General features: G+C 42.7%; 1 protein-coding gene across 1 annotated transcript in view; it reads left to right on the plus strand.

Annotated features, from left to right (window-relative positions):
* Positions 1–19,567, plus strand: part of mdn1 (midasin AAA ATPase 1) — an 85,029-nt gene that overhangs the window by 41,548 nt on the left and 23,914 nt on the right. The window contains exons 36-64 of the mRNA XM_049590430.1: positions 1,479–1,687; positions 1,787–1,909; positions 2,068–2,265; positions 3,301–3,408; positions 3,569–3,757; positions 4,851–4,940; positions 5,034–5,297; positions 5,387–5,651; positions 5,749–5,908; positions 6,672–6,788; positions 6,873–7,081; positions 7,171–7,319; positions 9,013–9,212; positions 9,472–9,695; positions 9,907–10,020; positions 10,699–10,828; positions 11,129–11,235; positions 11,444–11,577; positions 12,253–12,419; positions 13,532–13,652; positions 13,883–14,096; positions 14,663–14,903; positions 15,006–15,129; positions 15,720–15,884; positions 15,981–16,195; positions 16,273–16,660; positions 16,997–17,109; positions 18,401–19,076; positions 19,186–19,347. Of these exons, the coding sequence (XP_049446387.1) occupies positions 1,479–1,687; positions 1,787–1,909; positions 2,068–2,265; positions 3,301–3,408; positions 3,569–3,757; positions 4,851–4,940; positions 5,034–5,297; positions 5,387–5,651; positions 5,749–5,908; positions 6,672–6,788; positions 6,873–7,081; positions 7,171–7,319; positions 9,013–9,212; positions 9,472–9,695; positions 9,907–10,020; positions 10,699–10,828; positions 11,129–11,235; positions 11,444–11,577; positions 12,253–12,419; positions 13,532–13,652; positions 13,883–14,096; positions 14,663–14,903; positions 15,006–15,129; positions 15,720–15,884; positions 15,981–16,195; positions 16,273–16,660; positions 16,997–17,109; positions 18,401–19,076; positions 19,186–19,347 (5,576 nt within the window). The remainder of the gene's footprint in view (positions 1–1,478; positions 1,688–1,786; positions 1,910–2,067; positions 2,266–3,300; positions 3,409–3,568; positions 3,758–4,850; positions 4,941–5,033; positions 5,298–5,386; positions 5,652–5,748; positions 5,909–6,671; positions 6,789–6,872; positions 7,082–7,170; positions 7,320–9,012; positions 9,213–9,471; positions 9,696–9,906; positions 10,021–10,698; positions 10,829–11,128; positions 11,236–11,443; positions 11,578–12,252; positions 12,420–13,531; positions 13,653–13,882; positions 14,097–14,662; positions 14,904–15,005; positions 15,130–15,719; positions 15,885–15,980; positions 16,196–16,272; positions 16,661–16,996; positions 17,110–18,400; positions 19,077–19,185; positions 19,348–19,567) is intronic.

Below are 19,567 nucleotides of genomic sequence, written 5' to 3' on the forward strand. Positions count from 1 at the left end.
CTCACTGATTTCTAACAGATTTACAGTATGGTGAGTTCATATCCTATATAATCTACTTCTCGTGTTTTTGTTCAAATGTTTTATTTGATCCAGTTCCTTTCATGGAGCTGCATCCTCTGCTGTATGCCCAGCCACATTTGCCTTTAAAATGTTTTCACAATTTTAATGAAATATGCAAAACTCAGTGTTGCAAACCTCTGAGTTTTTTTGACACAGAGGGACTAAACTGTTCTTTGAGACTTCATTGTCAAAAAACAGTAACAGTTTTTTTTTATCACTGTACTTTGGTGTTTTTTCATGATAATAATTCTCCAACATATGTTTAATATGGTGCACCAACCTTCGGTGGGATCCAGATAAATCTTGCCAAATTTCCAACACCATTTTCCTTTTATGTCCTTCAATATGGTGGCATGATCAACACATTTTTGAATATTTATTCATAATATTTCAGCTACAAGTATGATTTTATTGCAGATCACAATAACAAACACTCACAATAAGTCAATTGTGGTGAATTTCCATTTATGGGATAATCATGAATATTGTGTCCAGCAGCACAGTACTGTGAAAGAGACTCTGCAAAGATAGGCTACATATACACCACTGTCAAAAAAAAAGCAAAGAATCTTAATCACTGGCATATTTCATATCAAAACATATGATACCATTTCAAGTAGTTGAAAAGCCTGGCTTTTTAAAATTGTTTGTTTTTCACTCCAAAAGATGTGTGTCCCATCTGTGATGCAATAAAAAAGTTAAAGGAGCTATATGTAAGAAATCTAAAGCAAATAGTCATAAAATCATCCTAATATGTCACAGAGACTAAGGAATAATGCTAATATAACATACTGATCTCACCGACAACAATAGTACAGCCAGAATATTCGCATTTAAAAAAAAAAAAAAATTACTGTCCGCAAATCATGTTTATGTTTTGAATTTGTGTTTTGGCCTGTTGCGCCACCCACCGCCGTCTACCAGTCACGCAGTCAGTAGAGTCTCAGCATCAGTTACAGTTACGACTGAGCTGCAGCAGCACGGCAAGCAGCATTAGCAGTGTCCTGGTACATAGCATTAGCAGCTGGCTCCTACTTAACAAACCTGTTGTGAAATCATTTGTCATATTTAGCAATGCTCTTGGCTTCCCTGTCACCCCAAGTTAGTGCCCATTTGGTTCTGAGTTGCGTTGGCCCCTTGGGTCCCACTATACCTGCTTGCATGTCCTGCTCAATAAATTAATAGTTAAACATTTTGGTAAAAATACTTGTGTTCTTGCAAAGAGTTAAATGAGAAGATCAATATCAATCTCATGTCTGTGTATTAGGTAACTTGTGGTATGCTTTAAAAAAAGTTTTTCAGCCCAATATCCGAGCATGTTGATATCAAAAAGTGAAACTATATTAAAAGAAAAATAAAGCCCTGGTTATTGCAAACTTCTCCATTCAAATGGGTCAATCCTCTCTATGTCCACCCAGGGCCTCAGACTGAGAGCCGTAACCTGTCCGACTACGCCATGAAAGCGGGCACTACGGCGGTGAACGCCCAGAGGCTTCTGCGGGCACTAAAGCTGCAGCGCCCTGTGCTGCTGGAAGGCTCACCTGGCGTTGGGAAGACCAGTCTGGTGGCAGCACTGGCAAAAGCTTCTGGGAACCATCTGGTCAGAATCAACCTGTCAGAGCAAACGGTGAGCCTTTTTATGTGAATAATGCTTTATATGATTGTGCTCCTGATTGAATTTAAAACAGTACCTGGCTATGATGCTGATGGTGTGTACTCTTGGCAGGATGTGACTGATTTGTTTGGAACAGATCTCCCTGTGGAGGGAGGAAAGGGAGGAGAGTTTGCATGGCGCGATGGCCCCCTGTTGGCTGCTTTGAAGGCAGGCCACTGGGTGGTTTTGGACGAGGTAAGGACCACCTTTCAGACAGTTTACAGTTATGTACACCAGCTTTTGTGGCTCGAAGCTTGTTTTAGTTGCAGACCTCCTTAAAACAAATTGTAATTGAATGATGTTGGTATAATCTGTGACATTAAACGGACTTGCCGTGTTTCTGGTGTTGACAGTTGAACCTGGCCTCTCAGTCGGTGTTGGAGGGTCTGAACGCCTGCTTTGATCACAGAGCAGAGATCTATATTCCTGAACTGGGGATGAGCTTCCAGGTTCAGCAGGAGAAGACAAAGATCTTTGGCTGCCAGAACCCCTTTACTCAAGGTGGCGGGCGTAAGGGACTGCCCAAATCCTTCCTCAACAGATTCACTCAGGTAAGAGAGAGTGGAGATGATTATACAGTCTTTTATATACTTTATGTTTTTTAATATTTTTTCACAAAAATATGTTTTTGGCCATAGCTCAAGAATTCATAAGCTAATTATGACAAAACTTAAGACAAATGTCTAATAGGATAAAGTAATGACATGATGACATTTTATATCCAAAAGGTCAAAGGTCAATTCAATGTGACGACATAATGTGGTGCATAAAACACTTTTCTGGCCATTACTCAACATCATCTCTCAGAAACAGAAGGGGAAATATTTGGTCAGATACTTAATTGGTCACACTAAGCTGTCGAATTAAGCATGGAGCCGACACTGTAACATTGAAGAAATATTATATTTTTGGAAAAATGAGGCGGTGATTCCAAAGAGGAGCTGCCAGAGGGGTCTACAAAATGTGCTTGAAGGATATATTCAGGATGTCAAACTCACTCAGCAGCAAAAGCAGGTTAAAAAAGATAGTTAGAGGCTAAAGCCGAACTATAGGCTACAGATCACAGTGTAAAAGTGAACCACCACAACACTGGTGATCACCACAGAAGACAATGACTATAAAGGGAAACTTTGCCAATATTCAACCAGCTGTGTGGCATCGCAGTGTGTGCAGATGAACAGCGTTTGGCTTCAGCCCCATGCCATTAAGTCTTTTCCAAAGAAGCAAGAAACCCTTAAGTAAGGGTCAATGCAATTTTGAGTTTGTGGTCTGATCTTCAGGATGATTGCAAAGCCTGTTGTGGTCTATGTTTTGTACAACTGTGAAAAAATGGATGACAAATTCAAGTCAAACGTTCACAATGGCTGACAGACAACCCTGGGGTTTTTAATTGACTCTGAATATCATATCACAAGCACAAAACCTTGAGCCCATAGACTGTGTCACAGTGGTTTCTCTTTTGCACCATTGCTACTGTCGACCTCCCCGACTCCCTGAAAAGAGAACTGAAAAGAGAAAACACTAGAATCTTGTCACTGAGCAAAGTAATTACTTTCATGAAATCTGACTTCCTCCTGTGTTCTCAGGTGTTTGTGGACCAGCTCACGAGCAAAGACATGGAGTTCATAGGAGACTCAATTTTCTCCAGTATTGATAAGGAAATCATTGCTAAAATGGTGGAATTCAGTAACCGGGTAAGTTTCTCTTTCTTTAATCTTGTATGACTGCTGAATGAGAGCCTGACTCTGCTGCGCCAAATGAAGATACAACCTGTTAGCAAGTCTAGCATTAGGCAGTGCTTCACATGTTCAGTGAGTCGAAAGACATTTAAAAGTTTTTTTCTGCCTCCAACAGCTTGTCCAGGAGGTGTGTGTGGAGCGGCAGTGGGGTCAGAAAGGAAGTCCCCGGGAGTTCAACCTGCGGGACATGTTCCGCTGGTGTCAGCTGATGCAGGCTGACCAGTCCCCAGGATTTTTCAACCCAGGCCAACATGTAGCCCTGGTGTACGCTGACAGAATGAGAACAGAGGCTGACAAGGCTCAGGTATACTGTGTTCCCCAACTTTGCTTTTACTTGAGGGTCCACAAGAAACTTTATCAATATGTCAATGAATGAAATCAATTAAAGTTGAATCAGTCTGTTAAAGTTTAATTAGGTTTTCAAGGAATCCTATTCAAAGGATTGATGTCTGTTGTACTGTAAGTAAGTGTAACTTAGGTTTTTTCAACTTGGACCCTAGTTTCCCACGTTTTTTGTGTTTAAGTGACTAAAAGGAACAACATTTATTTAAATTGATTCAGTATTGAGCAAGACCACTGCAGCCAGCAGCAGCAAAACAGGCTGCAATGTAACCACTCTGTTAATTTACATCCACTAATAGTGCTTGGTTTTGTCTCTGACAGGCTCAGATTGTTATTCCAAATGTCAGACAATTCATGGGAAGGATCCCTACAGAAATGGACATTTTTGTTAAAGGATAAGATTGTATTTGTTTAACTAGAAACAGCCCCAGAACCACAGTCGCCAAAGCCACCAGACATTTAAAGAAACACTAATTTTACCATTGTAAATCATTCAGAGTCAAAAGAAGCAAACTAAAACCCACAAAACCATCTTAGTTCAAACAATCAGCAACAATCAGTTTGAACAGCTTGTGTGGATATCCTTGAAGGACAGAGTTGTACAACAATAAGTCTGCTCAGTACGTAATATTTATAATAACAGAGTCTCAGAGTGTCTCAAAAACTGCCTCTGTTGGGGAGGGCAAACGCATGTCCAACACTCCTGAGCCTGTGCTGCTGAATTGGGCTCACTGAGGAATAAGTTACCCTTGTATATAAAAAAACTGAAAACAAAGACCACAGTCAGAAGACTAGCAAGGCGTTATACAAGTTCAGTCCATTTACCATTTATGCAACCACTCATTAGTGGACTTACACAAAGAGAAAAAATGACGGCCCTTTTGTGATGTTCTTGCTATTATGTGCCTGTATTTGTGCACATATTGAACATATAAAATACTCTCACTTGTCTGCATTCAATGGCCAGCTTCAGTTTTCTTCAGGATGTTACATACCTGTTTGGAAAGTCTTTTTTCTGCTGCTCAGTCTGTGAACCCCCTCTTGTCCCCACACAGGTTCTGTCCGTATTCAGGAAAGTGTTTGGGGAGGACTTTGAGCCTTACAGCGGCTCCAGACAGTTTCACATTACTCCACTCAACCTACAGGTTTGTCAAAACAACCAAACCTATCTGTTTTTTTAGCAGCAAATGTTTTAAATAGTTTAGACAAAGTTAAAGATCTCTTCTCTGCGCCTGTAGGTGGGCTTCTCTGTCCTGCAACGCAGTGGCGGAGCCCCTGTGGCCCTGGATCCCCCACTGTCCATCACACACCAGGCACTGCGGCCCCTGGAATCCTTGATGAAGTGTGTGGAGATGGGCTGGATGACCATACTGGTCGGCCCCACAGCTAGCGGAAAGACCAGCCTGGTGAGACTGCTGGCTCTGCTGACAGGACACCGGCTCAGGGTCATGGCCATGAACAGCGCCATGGACACCACCGAGCTGCTGGGAGGCTTCGAACAGGTAACCAGGAACTCAGGATTCTTATTTTGCCTCTTTCGTTGTTTGGAAACATCAGTCTACATCACTCGGCACTCTTTTCTTCATTCCAGGTTGACATCATGCGGCCATGGCAACAAGTCCTGGAGAGTGTGGACTACATAGTTGCCATGGTAATAAGGCGAGGCCTGATGTCGCTGGATGTCGGCATCCAGGACACAGAGTTCCTGTTGCAGACGTGGGGTCTGTTCTGCCACTGGCTGAAGGAGGAAGGACTGCAGAGAACTGGGGGGACCATCAACTCAGAGGCACTGAACAAGCTGGAGGTCATCATCCTCCTCCTGCAGAAACTCAACACCAAGCTCAAAGTGTTCACTGGTAATGGAGTGCTGCTTGATATAAAATGGATTTTTTTTTTCTTAAAAGAATGTAGAAGAATTCCCAGTGCTGTAACATGTTTGTGTTTGTCCTACAGACATGTCAAAACTGCAGATGGACTTCACGCTGCTGAAGGAGCGTCTTGCTCAGTTGGAGGATGGCTGGACTAACGGAGGCTTCGAGTGGTTGGACGGTATGCTGGTCCAGGCCCTGCAGGCTGGGGACTGGCTGCTCATGGACAACGTCAACTTCTGCAAGTGAGTGTTCTGTGTGTGTGTTTGCTTGGTGATCTATTTGTAAAATAACATTTTACACATGGGAATTGGAAATAATGGCCTCGCCACTGGGCTGGGTTTCACAGAGGAATCATTGTTTAAAAGGCTTCAGAGACCACACACATCATTAGAGCTGCAACAAATTTTTTAGGAAAAAAAGCCAAATATTGACTAGTGTCAGAATTCTGTGTTTTTCTTTGTCTCACATGATAATGAACTGAGTAGCTTTGGATTTTTGCACAGTTGGTCAGATAAAACATAACATTTAAAGACATGATGTTGGGCTCTGGAAAATTACATTATTAGTAGTAGTAGTAGTTGTACATGAAACACTATTTCCTAACATTTTATTGATAAAACGATTAATTTAGGAAAAAAACAGGCAGATTAATCGATGATGGAAATAATTGAGGTTGCAGCCCTACACATCATAAAAGCTGAGGGCCAGAGTGTAGATATGTTTGGGAAAATGTCTGATTTTGAGACTGGCTTTTACAAAGCAAAACAAAAGGCCATAGCTAGAAAACTAAGTTTGTTAAAAAGAAAGTAACAAGACTTGTGCATGTCTGAATTTAAGAATTTAATAAATTATAGTCCCAAAACTGTTTGAGATAGCATTTGAAATGAGAAGTGAGTATGTATGAGTTGTAGATGAAAAGTAATGTCTGGAGATCAGCGAGTCTGAAAAAAATAAATAAATTCAAAATATTTGGCAGATTGCACTGATCATGTACTATGTGTTTAGTGCCTCTGTCCTGGATCGCCTCAACGCTCTGCTGGAGCCAGGTGGATCTCTCACCATCAATGAACGTGGCGTCATAGACGGAAAGACCCCCAAAATCAGCCCACATCCTAACTTCAGGTAGTATGCAGTATTGGAGTTTGTCTAGTTTTTGTTGACGTCATTGAAGAAGTCCACGCTCAGCTTATGTGTGGGGCTGTGCAGGTTGTTCCTGACCATGGACCCTGTACATGGGGAGCTCTCCAGAGCCATGAGGAACAGAGGGGTGGAGGTTTACATCCCAGGGGAACATGAGGGGGTCTGCTGGGACACACAGGACCTGAAGACCCTGCTTCACACTGCAGGGGTGACCGGGGACTGTGTGTGTGATCTGCTGATTGAAATACATAAAAGCATCAAATCTGCCATTTGGGGTAAGCACTGAAAAATGACAACAATGAGATATACTGCCAGCCAGTCAGTCTGTCTGCAGTGTAAAAAAAAATGGTCTTTTACCTTTCAGATTCACCTGCCTCGTCAGTGGCCTCTCTCCTCCATGCTGCCACCCTGCTGTCCTGCCAGCTGCAGCGAGGTGTTGATTTACCAAGCACCCTGCAACATGCCTGTGGAGAGGCCTACTCACTCTGCCAACGTACCAGTGCCAGCCAAAAGGTATTAATGCCCCCTTCTCATTCCCAAACTGTAATATTTCTCCTGTCTCACCTTCATTTCTTAATGGAGGGGCCTCTTTTCTACCTGCTCACACCATTTGACAGAGATTTACAGAGATTGTACATTTAAGGGTAAATTCAGTACTTTTTTAATGTGGACCCTGTTCCCCATGTTTTTGTGTCTAAATGAATAATGACAACAATTTGGTCTAGTGTTAAGCAAGAGCACTGTAGCCGGCAGCTATGAAAAAGACTGTAATGTAACCACACCGGACATTTTTGCACCAGCGCTGTATGTTTAAGTGCTGGTTTGCAGGCTCAGTCATACCACGCTACATTTAAAAGTAATTTTATCATTGTAAAACACACTTCATTCAAAGTCAACAGAAACTAAATGAAACAAACAACAAAAAAAGTCTTGGTTCATCCACCCACTATTCAGTCAAATTCTGGTTTGGTTGAAATAAACCTCTAATTCACCCAGTTAGATGTGAAAATATGCTGGCCCTATACACACTAAAATTACTGTTTATTTAAATGGAGTCTGGTGGATTTGGTGATGGGGACTTCAGAGCTGTTTCCATTTAAACTAAAGGGATCTTAATTTACAACAAATGCTTATCTCTGTATGGATCCTTTCCCTAATATTACTAGACACTTAGAATGAATGTTTGAGCCTGTCAGTTGCAAAAACAAGCACTTTAAGTGGACATGATTTTCCAGTGCAAATGTCCTGATTGGTTACATTGCAGCCTGTTTAGTCACTGCAGTCCTCTCATTCAATACCAGACCAGTTTCAAAAATTGTTGTTCCCATTAGACATTTAGACAAAAAAACATTGGGGAAAAAAAGAGTTGATGTTGTAAAATACTTAAGATAACCTCTACATTCCTCCTCTATGCTCATGACACACAGTTGTATGTCCCTGTTACTCATGATGATAGCTTTAATGTAGCCCAGATGTTGTCACTGTCTTTGAGTTATCTATCATTCAGTGTAAAGGACAGTGTGCACAATCTGTAGTGGGTTTTTTAATCATGCCTTCTCCATCTTAGGACTTAAGCCAAAAATAAGTCATCTTTAACTGTCAGATTTACCATGCTTTCATCTTTTCTCCTTTAAATTATTAAATTATTTTCAGCTCACAGCCATGAATGAGTTGCTTGTATCCAGTTTATACAAAATGCTAACTCTAAACAAAGGCTATAAAAAAGGACAACACATAATCTCATACCCTTACTTCCATTCACTGGATCTGTGTGTGGTGTAGAATAGATTTTAAGAATTTCTTATGCTGGGTTCACATTGCACGATATCAGCCCAATGATAGCCCAGTGCAGCGCTGTATGGTCCACGCTAATCCATTGTTATATCTCGTGTGCCATAGTAGACAACAGCCAACGTCACAGCCGAAGTCTATCATGTTTGATTTTCTTTTTGTCGTTCACAACGTTTCCCATCACAGCTGCCACTTTGACCAATAGAAACACAGAGCGATCTGCTGCCGTGGACAACTGTACCTCAGCCTTTTTGATATTTCTCCTAGGGATGTTACCTCACAGAGTAAAAAGGCAAAAGTGATAAATCCATCAAATCAAATGTTTCTGACCTCTCTTCCACCCTAAAGACAACTAGTGAGTACATTCGTGCTCCCCAGAGGATGAATAAACATTAGTGCATTGTTTTCCTTCCAGCAAGCCCAACAGGTGATAGAGCAGCACTTGGCCATTCTGGACACAGAGGACTGGGGCAATGGGCTGCTGTGTGCTGGAGTCTGGCCTGACGGCTTCCCCTCCGCCCTCCTCTCCACGGAAGATTCCTGCTTCTCCGCTGTCCTCCGAGATGGACAGGTCCTCTCATTTTGCCTGAACACTCTCAGCCTGCAAGGCAAACGGTAAGGATAATAACACAATCACAGGAGTCTGCAGCAAAAAAGTAAAATTTGTGAATGTTGATAAACATATCCTGGATGTACCCATCCTATATAGAAAAAGATTCAGTTGAAATACTGAAAGCACCTGAAGTGGCAGTTGTACCAGCATTACTGAAAAAACGTTTAAATGACAGTTAAAATGGAATTCCTAACAGGTATTATTACAAGTCGTAAAGTTTGATACTTCAAGATATATTTACACAAATTGTTTTGTCCACAGGAGTCGTCCGCTGAGTTTGAGTGACCTGCAGAGGGCGTTGCAGAGCAGCAATGTCCATGAAGGCCTGGTGTTCTCTGGAGGAGTGGTGGATCTAGCGGATGGAGACGCTCTGAGGCTGATCCCCACAGCAGTCAGACTGGTAACAGAGAGAGCCTCTCATGGGGACTGGATTCTCCGCAGCAGCTGGCTCTCACACCTGGGGAAGAGCTACAAATATGCCCCTGGTTGGTGTACTCTAGACACAGCACCCCAACATTTCAGACTTAGAAGTACAGTGTTTCCATACTCTTCCAAATGAAGTTATTCGTGTATTATATTACCTTGACAAGAATTCAATGTACACATTTTTGTCAATATTCTATTTCTTTAGTCAGTATTGTCCAGTATTATCCAGTACTTTGGATCCTGAATCAGTGTGGTTCTTAATTCTTCCAGATCCAGCTCTGGTCCAAGTGGAAGCAGGAAACAGGGCTCTGAAGGCTGTGTTTGGTGGTAAACTCACTGCTAAGGGCAAGTCACTGGCAGAGCTGCTCCAGCCTCACAGCATAGGTAAACTCTTTGGTTGTCTTTGATTTTGGTAATAAAAACATAGTAAAAATATCAATACATTCTGCCATCTTTTAGATGTGCCCTTATTGTGAAATTCCCATGGCACATCTGATTCACCATTTCTGTCCCAGCACACCTCCTTCCTAAACAACAGTGCCAGCTGCTTAGCTGCAGGCAGACAATGGCAAGTAGCCAAGAAAAAGACAATAAGGATATTTACTGATATCATCTCATGTTAATTGCAGGTCCTGAATGGATTCCAATTAAAATTGTATCATGCCAGACTTGCAATATCAGCAAATATTGTTACATTGTCCAAAGAATCAATATAGTATTGCATCATGATGGGACTTGTGGTCAGAAATTTGAGATTAGAATTAGAATTCTAAGTTAATACAGTCATCAAGGTAAAGCATTGTTCAGTGCGAGTGAAGGTATTTCGTGAATTGGCGCACACATGTGACTGATATGTTGATATGATTCAGTTCACAATGTGGAATTTATGGCTTAAAGAAGAAATTCAATGCAACTTAGGGCTTTGGAGAACAGTATGAAAACACCAAGTCTTTTCTAGCGCTGTGGGTTAGTGTTTATGTTGTGTTAGCCATGATGTGTTAGGGCATTATCATCACATCACATATGAAACCTTCAGGAACTGTTAACCACTGTCTATTACAGATGAATACAGGATTCTGGTGGACATGCGATGGAACAAGCAGTACCTGGATATTTTAGCTAACAAGTGCAACTTTGAGGACGAGGAAAGATACATGGAGTTTCTGGAGGCGCTGAATGCAGTCGCCAACAGGTACAGTAGGAGATGGTTGGTCAACTTTATCCTTCTTCCCATGTGCAGAGTTTTGGCTGAGGCACATTGCCCATACACTGCTCAAAGAAAAAGTCTCTTTCTAAAATATGTACATATGAACGTATGTACAACAAATCAAGCGAAACACACAATAAAGTGCTAATAATTAGCATTGTAAATGTTCTGAAATGACTGAAAATATATAAAATTATGTTGACTTTTTTTCTGAAATGGTTAAAATAAAAAACTCTGATATTTGTTCTTTGTCCAAGCAAAGTGATTTGTCTGTGCATTTGTTAGGATTGTTCTGATGATTGACAGAGAGGAGAGGTCTGTCGTCTGCACCTGTGCTATCAACCTGTCTGCTCACAACTGTGCCCTGAAAATAGCCACGGCCTTCAGCAAAGGTACACACAGCACCCTCTGGATAATCAGTGAACTGACAGAAGCATTACTTGTGCAATATCAAAATTCTTAATACCTGACACCCACCTGTAAAAAGAACTGAGTTACAGTCACAGAATCAAAATGTCTTCCTATTGAGCCACACAACATGCATCATGTTAATGTAACTCTGATGGACTTAATGCAGTATGTGTTTTTCTCCCCTCACAGGGACTGTGGATATTGGTCACTTACCTCACCCGGTGCTTATGCACTTGCGGACCTTCTTTGAACTGTGGGACTCATTCACCCTGCAGGCTGTGCAGAGTGGACAGCCCTACATCTCAGACCACATCATGTTTGAGGTCAGAAATCACTTGCTTTATTACTGTGTCATTACCGTTCCATTTCTGTTCTGTTGCTAGGGTAACAGCTTTGGTCCTTGTTTACTTACTGTCAGCTAGTAAGGAAACTATAAAAAGTCTGGTTATAATTGCAGTCTGGTCAGCAAAAACAGTTCGGACATATTTAGAACCTGCCCGTTTGGTCATGTAAAAAAAAGTGGCATGTAAAAGTTTGGGCATCCCTGGTCACATTTTTGTTTACTGTGAATAGTTAAGGAGAAGATGAGCTGATCTACCTCTAAAAGGCATTAAATTAAAGATGAAACATGCTTTTCAACATTTTAAACAAGATGTGTATTATTGTATTGTATTTTTGTTTTGTACAATGTTAGAGTGAAACAAAAGGAAATGAGCACCCTGCAAAAGTTTGGGCACCCCAAGACATTTGAGCTCTCTGACAACTTTTACCAGGGTCTCAGACCTTAAATAGGTTGTTAGGGCTCTGGCTTGTTCAGCCATCATTAGGAAAGGCTGGGTATTGCAAATTTCAAAGCTTTATAAATATTCAGACTCCTAAAACCTTCGCCCAACAATCAGCAGCTATGGGTTCCTATAAATAGCTGCCTTTAACATTCTATTCAGTTCAAACTTTACCTTGCTCTGGTCTCCTTACTCATGTCGTTCTGCCTTGTTTAGATCCTACAGCTGCTGCAGTGGCTTGACCGTTTCTGGGATGTCTGCAGCACACTGCCAGCAGACTCTCAGGGCATCTCTGTGCTGTCTCTGCACTGGCAGTGGGTGCAGAAACACCTCATCCTCCGACTGCCCCAACTGCTACTGGGAGACACTGACGCCACATTAGAGTAAACAATGCATTACACTACATAATATGACATTTTGTTATAAATGTTTTATTTATTTTCCCTTGCATCATTACATAGATAGAATGACTGGTGATTGGCCCCCCTGTTTTACTTACATGTTTGTATTTTGTATTCCTTATGCGTTACATCCAACAGTGTATTAGGACTGTTGTAAGTTTAAAAAAAAACAGAGCTGGGAGGTTAGGTAATATTCCGAGAGGAAATAATTAGATATTTTCTGAGACTGAAGCCATAAATTAGCGAGAAAGTAAAAAAAAAAAAAAAAAAAAAAAGCAGAAATTTCCTAAGATTAAAATCACAACTTTTAAGAAAAAGAAAAACGCAAAAACATATTATTTTGTTAGGGAACCACATCACTTCACCTCCTCCCACTACAACTGCCATTGGTACACAGGGAATTCCAGCAAACATTGAGATGTTGAATGACTGTTCTGCAAATGTCCAATCAGGATATCCCGTTACAGCTCAGAAATTCTTTAAAATGATGTCCTAGCAATGTTGGAAAATGACAATAATACAAACAGGTCTTTTCAGCTATTTTGCTGTGTACATCTTAAAAACTGAAAATAATAAGTCATTTAAGTCTAAAAATAATAAGCCAATATCAACTCACAGCAACCCCGTTCTCCTGGGTGAAAGTCCTGTGTTTGACCCCTTCATCCACCCTGACTTCCACCCTACATGCACTTTGTCACTCTTTATACTAAATCACTGACTTTCTGGCAGAAAGCCCTGAAGGCAAACTTCTCCCATGTGCGATCAAAGACAGTTTTAATAAAGACTTTTGACTCTTACAAACATCACAAGCTTAGAGAGTTTTTTTTCTTTAAAATGTATGACTTTATAATCTCAAAAGACTATTTGAGTTTTTTTCTCCTAAATTTCAGACTTAAATCTCGGAAAGTTTTTTCTCGCATTATTACCTCTCACCCAGCTCCAAATTTATTTATTTATTTTTTTGTACCTACAATGGCCCGAACACACCGTCGTAGTTACAGTTGTGTTACGGGATTTTATTTATTTTTCCCCAGTGTCCACAGTTAATATATTTCCACTTACTAACACTTGACTATGATTATGCTGTATTTCAGAGGTTACCAGGAACTCCAGGCAGTCTCAGCAGCCATCCAGACTGTTCTATCCACCCCAGTGTCTGTGGCCACAGCTCTGAAAGGCATCCAGAAAACCCTGGGGAAAGCGCTACCATTCAAGGTGAGGAGACACTTCATCAGCTCTACTTTACTGTCAGATCTAGGCTTTGCAGATATTTACTATTCATCGGTAGTTATTTTTATAATTACTGTCTTTCCTATGTTTTTCTTTGTCTAATATGGCTGTCCAACCAAATAAAAAAAGTATTTGAAAGCCAGTTTAGTATGTTTGACAGTTTATCTGAGGATTATCTGAATTACCTCACAAACCATATCCATCTTGCTTTCTAGTTGGAGTCAGTGGCTGAGTGTGCGTCTCGGCTCAGGCTCCTGAGTAAAGCCCTGGATGTAAGCGACCTGAGGCTGGATGGCACCACAGGTCCTTTGAGGCAGGAGCTGGTCCGACTTCAGGGTGCTGGGCTCGGGCTGGACATCAAAGAGAGTCTGCTGGAAGCCTGGGGCCTCGTTCTGCTGGCAAACAACCAGCTGGATCCACAGAAGTCCGGTGAGATTGTGTTACAAAATGACCTTTTACCTGTATACCTGTATTTCCGTGGTGGCCACAGGGCCTCAGAATGGTGATGCTGATCAGCTGCTTGGTTGGCAAATCTTTTTTTCTCCTGAGTCCAGAACAACATATCTCAACTGTTTCTGGTAGAGACTTCTAATCATGTGGGTGACACATTGTCTGTTGTCTAGCACCTTCATTATTTCAGAACTTCACTGTGATCCCCATAGTGTGAATCCTCTTTTGTTACTTACTGATATATTCTTTAGTGCCACCATCAGGCCAAACCGTTGCACTTTACAAAAGAACTCTGAAAATACAGTGGGTGGTTATGAAGTTTACTGAGTTCATTAATGCATAGACGAGTCTTTTCTGTTTTGGATATTCTACATCCTTCCTTAGAGGATTTGCTCTTTCATGTGTTCCAAGTCAGATTCAGCAATTTAACAGCAGCTAAATCCTTCGGGGCAGTGAGCATTTTATCTTGTGTCACCTCTCAGAGAAAACTCCAGTGTGATATAAAAGGGTCAATATGTGAATGTCATGCTATATTTTCCCATCAGGAGTGTTGGAGAGGTTGGTGTCGAGTGTGGAGCAGCAGCAGCGTCAGATGAGCTCCAGAGGGCTGCTGGAGGTTTGCTCACTGTCTGAGGATGAGGAGCCAGGAGACAGAGTCCACCTGGCCAGAGAGGAGCTGCAGCAGCTCAGCCGCAGGGCTCAGCTCTGGCCCCTGATGGAGGAACTGGCTGTACTCAACCAGCTGCGACTCAGCACTGACCTGCTGCACCTGGCTCTCTCTCCTGGGTAAAACTCTTATTTCCTCCTCAGCAAAGCAAAAGTACTTGTGGAAACTTATCTTAAAACAATTGATGGACTGTGTAGTGAACCCTTCCTGTTGATTTTCAGTGACCAGGAGGCTGAGGACAGCTTACGTAGAGAACTCTCCAGACATCTGCGCTACTGCCTCCAGTCCACACCGATGAATGTCAGTCAGCTGCAGCCACTGTGGTTCCTGCTCAGCAGTGACAGGGTCAGTGCAATATGGTTTCAGTAACAATATGAAAGTCCCCTCCATTGAAAAAACTGTTTTGCTTATTGTTAGTTTCCTTGGATGTTTGACCTTTACTGTGCAAAGTGGTGTGTGTGCAGAGTTTGTGGTCCAGTTTGTACGTTACACAAGTGTGAAACCTGAAGCCTCAAGGTTTCAAACACTGAGAAGAGACTTTTCACTGAAGTAGGACACATACTGTGTCCAGCAGTTAAACTTTGAAAATGCATTATTTGCATAGAGATTTTGGATAGTTCAGTAGTGTTAAAAAAAAACACCATCTTACAGTGAGTGACTAAAAACACATTGTCTTTAGATGTGAGAGGATGTCGGACTTTACTATTTTAAAAGTCTTTTCAAAGTCTTCTGGTGTGGTTGGCATTAGAATCTAACCATGTGATTACAGCTTCCCTGGTTTGTATCCTCCTGTCTCCCTTTTGATTTCCTGACAACTCTACACTGTGTACTATCTGATAAATTGCCTGGGAAAAAATGTTAAAAAAAAAGAAAAACAATTCCTCACAGCTACAAGCAAAGAATTTTGTTCATGATTCTCCATGACTCTTCTCCAGCCGGCTGAGGAGCTTCAGTTTGTGTGGTGTGAGCTCCTGTCAGAGGCTCTGGCTGCCCTGTGGACCAGCAGTGTGACATCAGACCCTGACCTCTGGCTCAAATGGGACCCACTGAATCCCAAGCCCCAGGCAGCTCCAAAGCTGCATCATGGAGCAGACACCATGGTACTGACCTTTAACATGTCTCAGTGATGTCATTGTTTGTAATCAGTCTTCTTTGAGTGATTTCCTGCTGGTTTAATACATGTTTGTTGTTTTTAGGGACCAGCCTTGCTGAGCAAAGCAGTGTGGTCATGTTGCATGCTGGGAGTGCTCTGCAGCAGTGAGACTGGAGGTCGATGGGAACCATCGGGGGCGGCCCTCCTTTCCCTCTCCCATGTCACCCTGGGGGAGTGGAAGGAGAGGATCCAGCAGCTGCAGGATGTGACTGCAGTGTTGTGGGACAACATGGCCATCCCTGCACTGGCTGAGTTCAGGTAGATTAAGACATTAAAGATGTTCTTCACAAGCATTTATTATTTTTGGATTTACTAATCACCCCACACCTCCTCAGGGGCACAGACTTCAGGCTCCAGGGAGCGGTCCTGCGTCGCCAGCTTCAGAGCATGGCTGACCTGCTGCCTCCCAGCCTGCAGGAGGGCTACATGGAGAGCTGTGAAAGCCTGGTAGAGGACGCTGACCCACTGATAGCTTCCCAGGAGATCCAGACTGTCTTCAGGGACTTCCTGCCTCCCAATCTGCTCCCTGACGGCCTGGTGGAGGCCTCTATCACCTGCCTGCAGCAGTACGTCCAAAGCAAAGTCCAAGGCTCCAACCTGCTGGCCCGCTCCGGAGTGTTCTGGGTCAACATGGGCCTGTTGCAGATCAAAGTGTGGACACCACAGACCATCTTTGACCCAGCTGTAAAGAGGGCCTACAAACTCAACTATGCACAGCAGGAAGTCAGTAACTGTTTGTTTTTGGTTTTTAATGTTGAGACATTAAAATATATATACATTTAAAAAATCTGGACACCAGAGGCTATTAATTAATCCAAGGCACATAGTTCATTTCATATAGCCTGAAAAACAATATTAATCTATTGCCTTTGATTACCCTCTTCTTTTGTATAAATGCACCCAGCAGAAACTGTCTTCAGACACTGTGAACTCCAGTACTAAATATTTCTTTAGAATTTTATGTGATACATGGAGGAAGATGATCACTAGAAGGTGGTTAAAGCCAGAAATACTTATGCCTGATGATGGGATTGGCTTGTCCTTCTGTGTCTGTTACAGCTGGCTCTGCTGCAGGAGGAGTGGAAAGCACGTAGCCTATCATCTCAGCTGATGACCGGAGCAGAGCTGGAGGAGAGCAGCACCACCGATGGCTTCCAGCATCCTCGAATCAGGTCAGAAGCAGCTGCAAGGTCGCATTGTGGGATTTTTCAACTGAGAACTTTTGACAGAATATAACTCAAAAATGACCATAGTTTAAGTGTTAATATGACCAATTTTTAACGGAGGATGAGCCCAATGAGAGCACCCACTGCCAGCACACCACCAACCAACACATACACCCATGTACACCTCCCATAGAACATTGTTGCTCGACATAACTGTCGTCATGTCTCCTCTAGAATATTTTTTTTGTTTTTACAGAAGTTGCTTGGTCTGGGGGTGTGTTTTCGGCAGCATACACACTACTGAATGATCACATCTTTGGCCCCAATCATAGCTTTGAAATATAAGTAGATAGAAGTAGTAGTAGTAGTACTGACAGATCCATGGCACTGTCCATGGTGCTGAAGTAGCAGACAGATAGTTCATTGTATTTTTCTCACCCTTATGACAGTTTCATCTTGGATCTGTAATATTCTCTAAACTATATACTGTATACCGAATATACCTGGGTCTTTACTATATTTAAGCCTACATACTCTATAGAGTAGTGTCCCCTTCACAATCAAAGCGACAAGTTGCAATGTTCAGTTGTGGAAGAGACAAAACATATACAGTACTGCATGATCATAGAAATATGTTAGGAACTCTCTGTGATCCTCTTTCTCATCCACAACTGAACATTGCTACTTGTCACTTTGATCATGAAGGGGACATTGCTCTATTGGTGTACCATCCACTAAATGGCGATGGAGATGTTTTGGTGCCACTTTTGGAGAGCTGTCATGTTGTTCATTGTTATCCATAGTCATTGGTCTACCATAGATGGTGAACAGGACAAATGTTAGGACTGTGCTGTTAGCTAGCTTACCTGAAAACACCAGTAGGTAAACACTGAGCACCAGTGTGAGCACTAGCTACCTAGCTGCAGCTAACTTTTATCAGCTAACTTTGTAAGCATTATTAGCTTGAAGGCTAAAATGCTTTGGCTCTAGTCGCAGGTGTTTAGCTTCAGCAATCTTTTGATGATTAACACTAGTTTTATGAAGAACAGTAACTGAGCTCTCTTCTTTGTGTGACTAATGTAAAAATGGGCACCAAAATTGACAGTCTTCTTTCTATACCAAAATGTCTTTTGAAGTTTAACTAAAGCTAAATTTAAGCCAGTCTTTACAGCCACTATGGAGAGGAGGAATGATTACAGTGGCCCACAGTTCTTTCAGTGTATGTATTGCATGTAAGCAATGTATTAAGACAGACCTCTGAAACATCCTTTAACCACTTGTATGTGACTTGTTGTAGGTACTTGTGGATCCGTATGCAGCAGGTGAAGGAGCAGATAGCTGAGCTCTCCAGGAAGCAGGCCTGTCGCCCTCATGAACCGCAGTATGGTCGCCTCTTCCAGGAGCTGCAGCACTACCTCTGCAGCATCGGCCAGGCGTCCGCTGTGGAAGACCTGCTGTCCCATCTGCTGAAAGCCCTGCAGAGCTCCTCCTCCTCCAAGTCGAGGTCAGCAATCCAGGGCCTGCTGAGGGAGGAGGCTGTGTGGCAGAACTCCCAGCAGCGCTTTTGCCAGAGACTGCTGGAGGATTACCCCCTGTACCCTGATGTGGTTGGGCCGGTGCGGTCTGGTATTCTCCAGCTCCGGCACGGCATGAGGCTGGTGGCCTCCCAGTTGGCCGCCTCACTCACACCTGCACCAGGTCTGCATAAGCTGGTGTCCTGCCTGTTGGCCTTCCCCTCCTTGTCCCCCAGCCTTCCATCCTACCTGGCTCGGGCAGACTTCCTCTGCTCCAAAACGTGCATGGACATTCTGCGCTGCCTGGTGAAGCTCCTGCCTCAGCAGCAGGACACAGAGCACGTGGTCCCCCAGTCCACCACGCTGCTCCTGAATGCTCTGCTGTATGTGCAGTGCCACACTCTGTCCACAGGAGAGTTCAGCCATGAGGCACGCAGCCTCTTCAGACACATCTGTCAGGTCAGAGCTTTAGTTCACACCAAGATCTGTTGATTTATGGGTTAATATTTCACTTTATTCAACAAGAATTATTGTCTAACTTTCAAATTAAAATCGCTGTGCTCCTCAGGCTCTGGTGAACGATTGGGATGAACAGGAGCGACGAAGGAGAGAGCAAGAGCAGATGGAGGCCAGTCTTTACCGCAACCGCAGTCGACTACACGGCTCAGGACTGACTGAGGATGAGCAGGAGGAGAGGGACTTCAGACGCCAGTTCCCTCAGTTCAACAAGGTATTCACATGGACTCTGTTTGTCCTGATGATAGATATGGTATCTCAAGTAGGCAGCCACTCCTCAGATGTGAAATTTCTAAAGCCTAATTTCCATGAAACACTTTAAGTACAGTATCTGTTGAACCCATAGAGCCCGTACAAAACCCGTACAGTCATGTGTATTAACTCTAGATCTGTTTGTATTTTGAGTCCTTGTTAAGCAAGAGTGTCTATTCCCC

The sequence above is a fragment of the Epinephelus fuscoguttatus genome, linkage group LG11, assembly GCF_011397635.1.
Source record: "Epinephelus fuscoguttatus linkage group LG11, E.fuscoguttatus.final_Chr_v1".
NCBI classification, from domain to species: Eukaryota; Metazoa; Chordata; class Actinopteri; order Perciformes; family Serranidae; genus Epinephelus; species Epinephelus fuscoguttatus.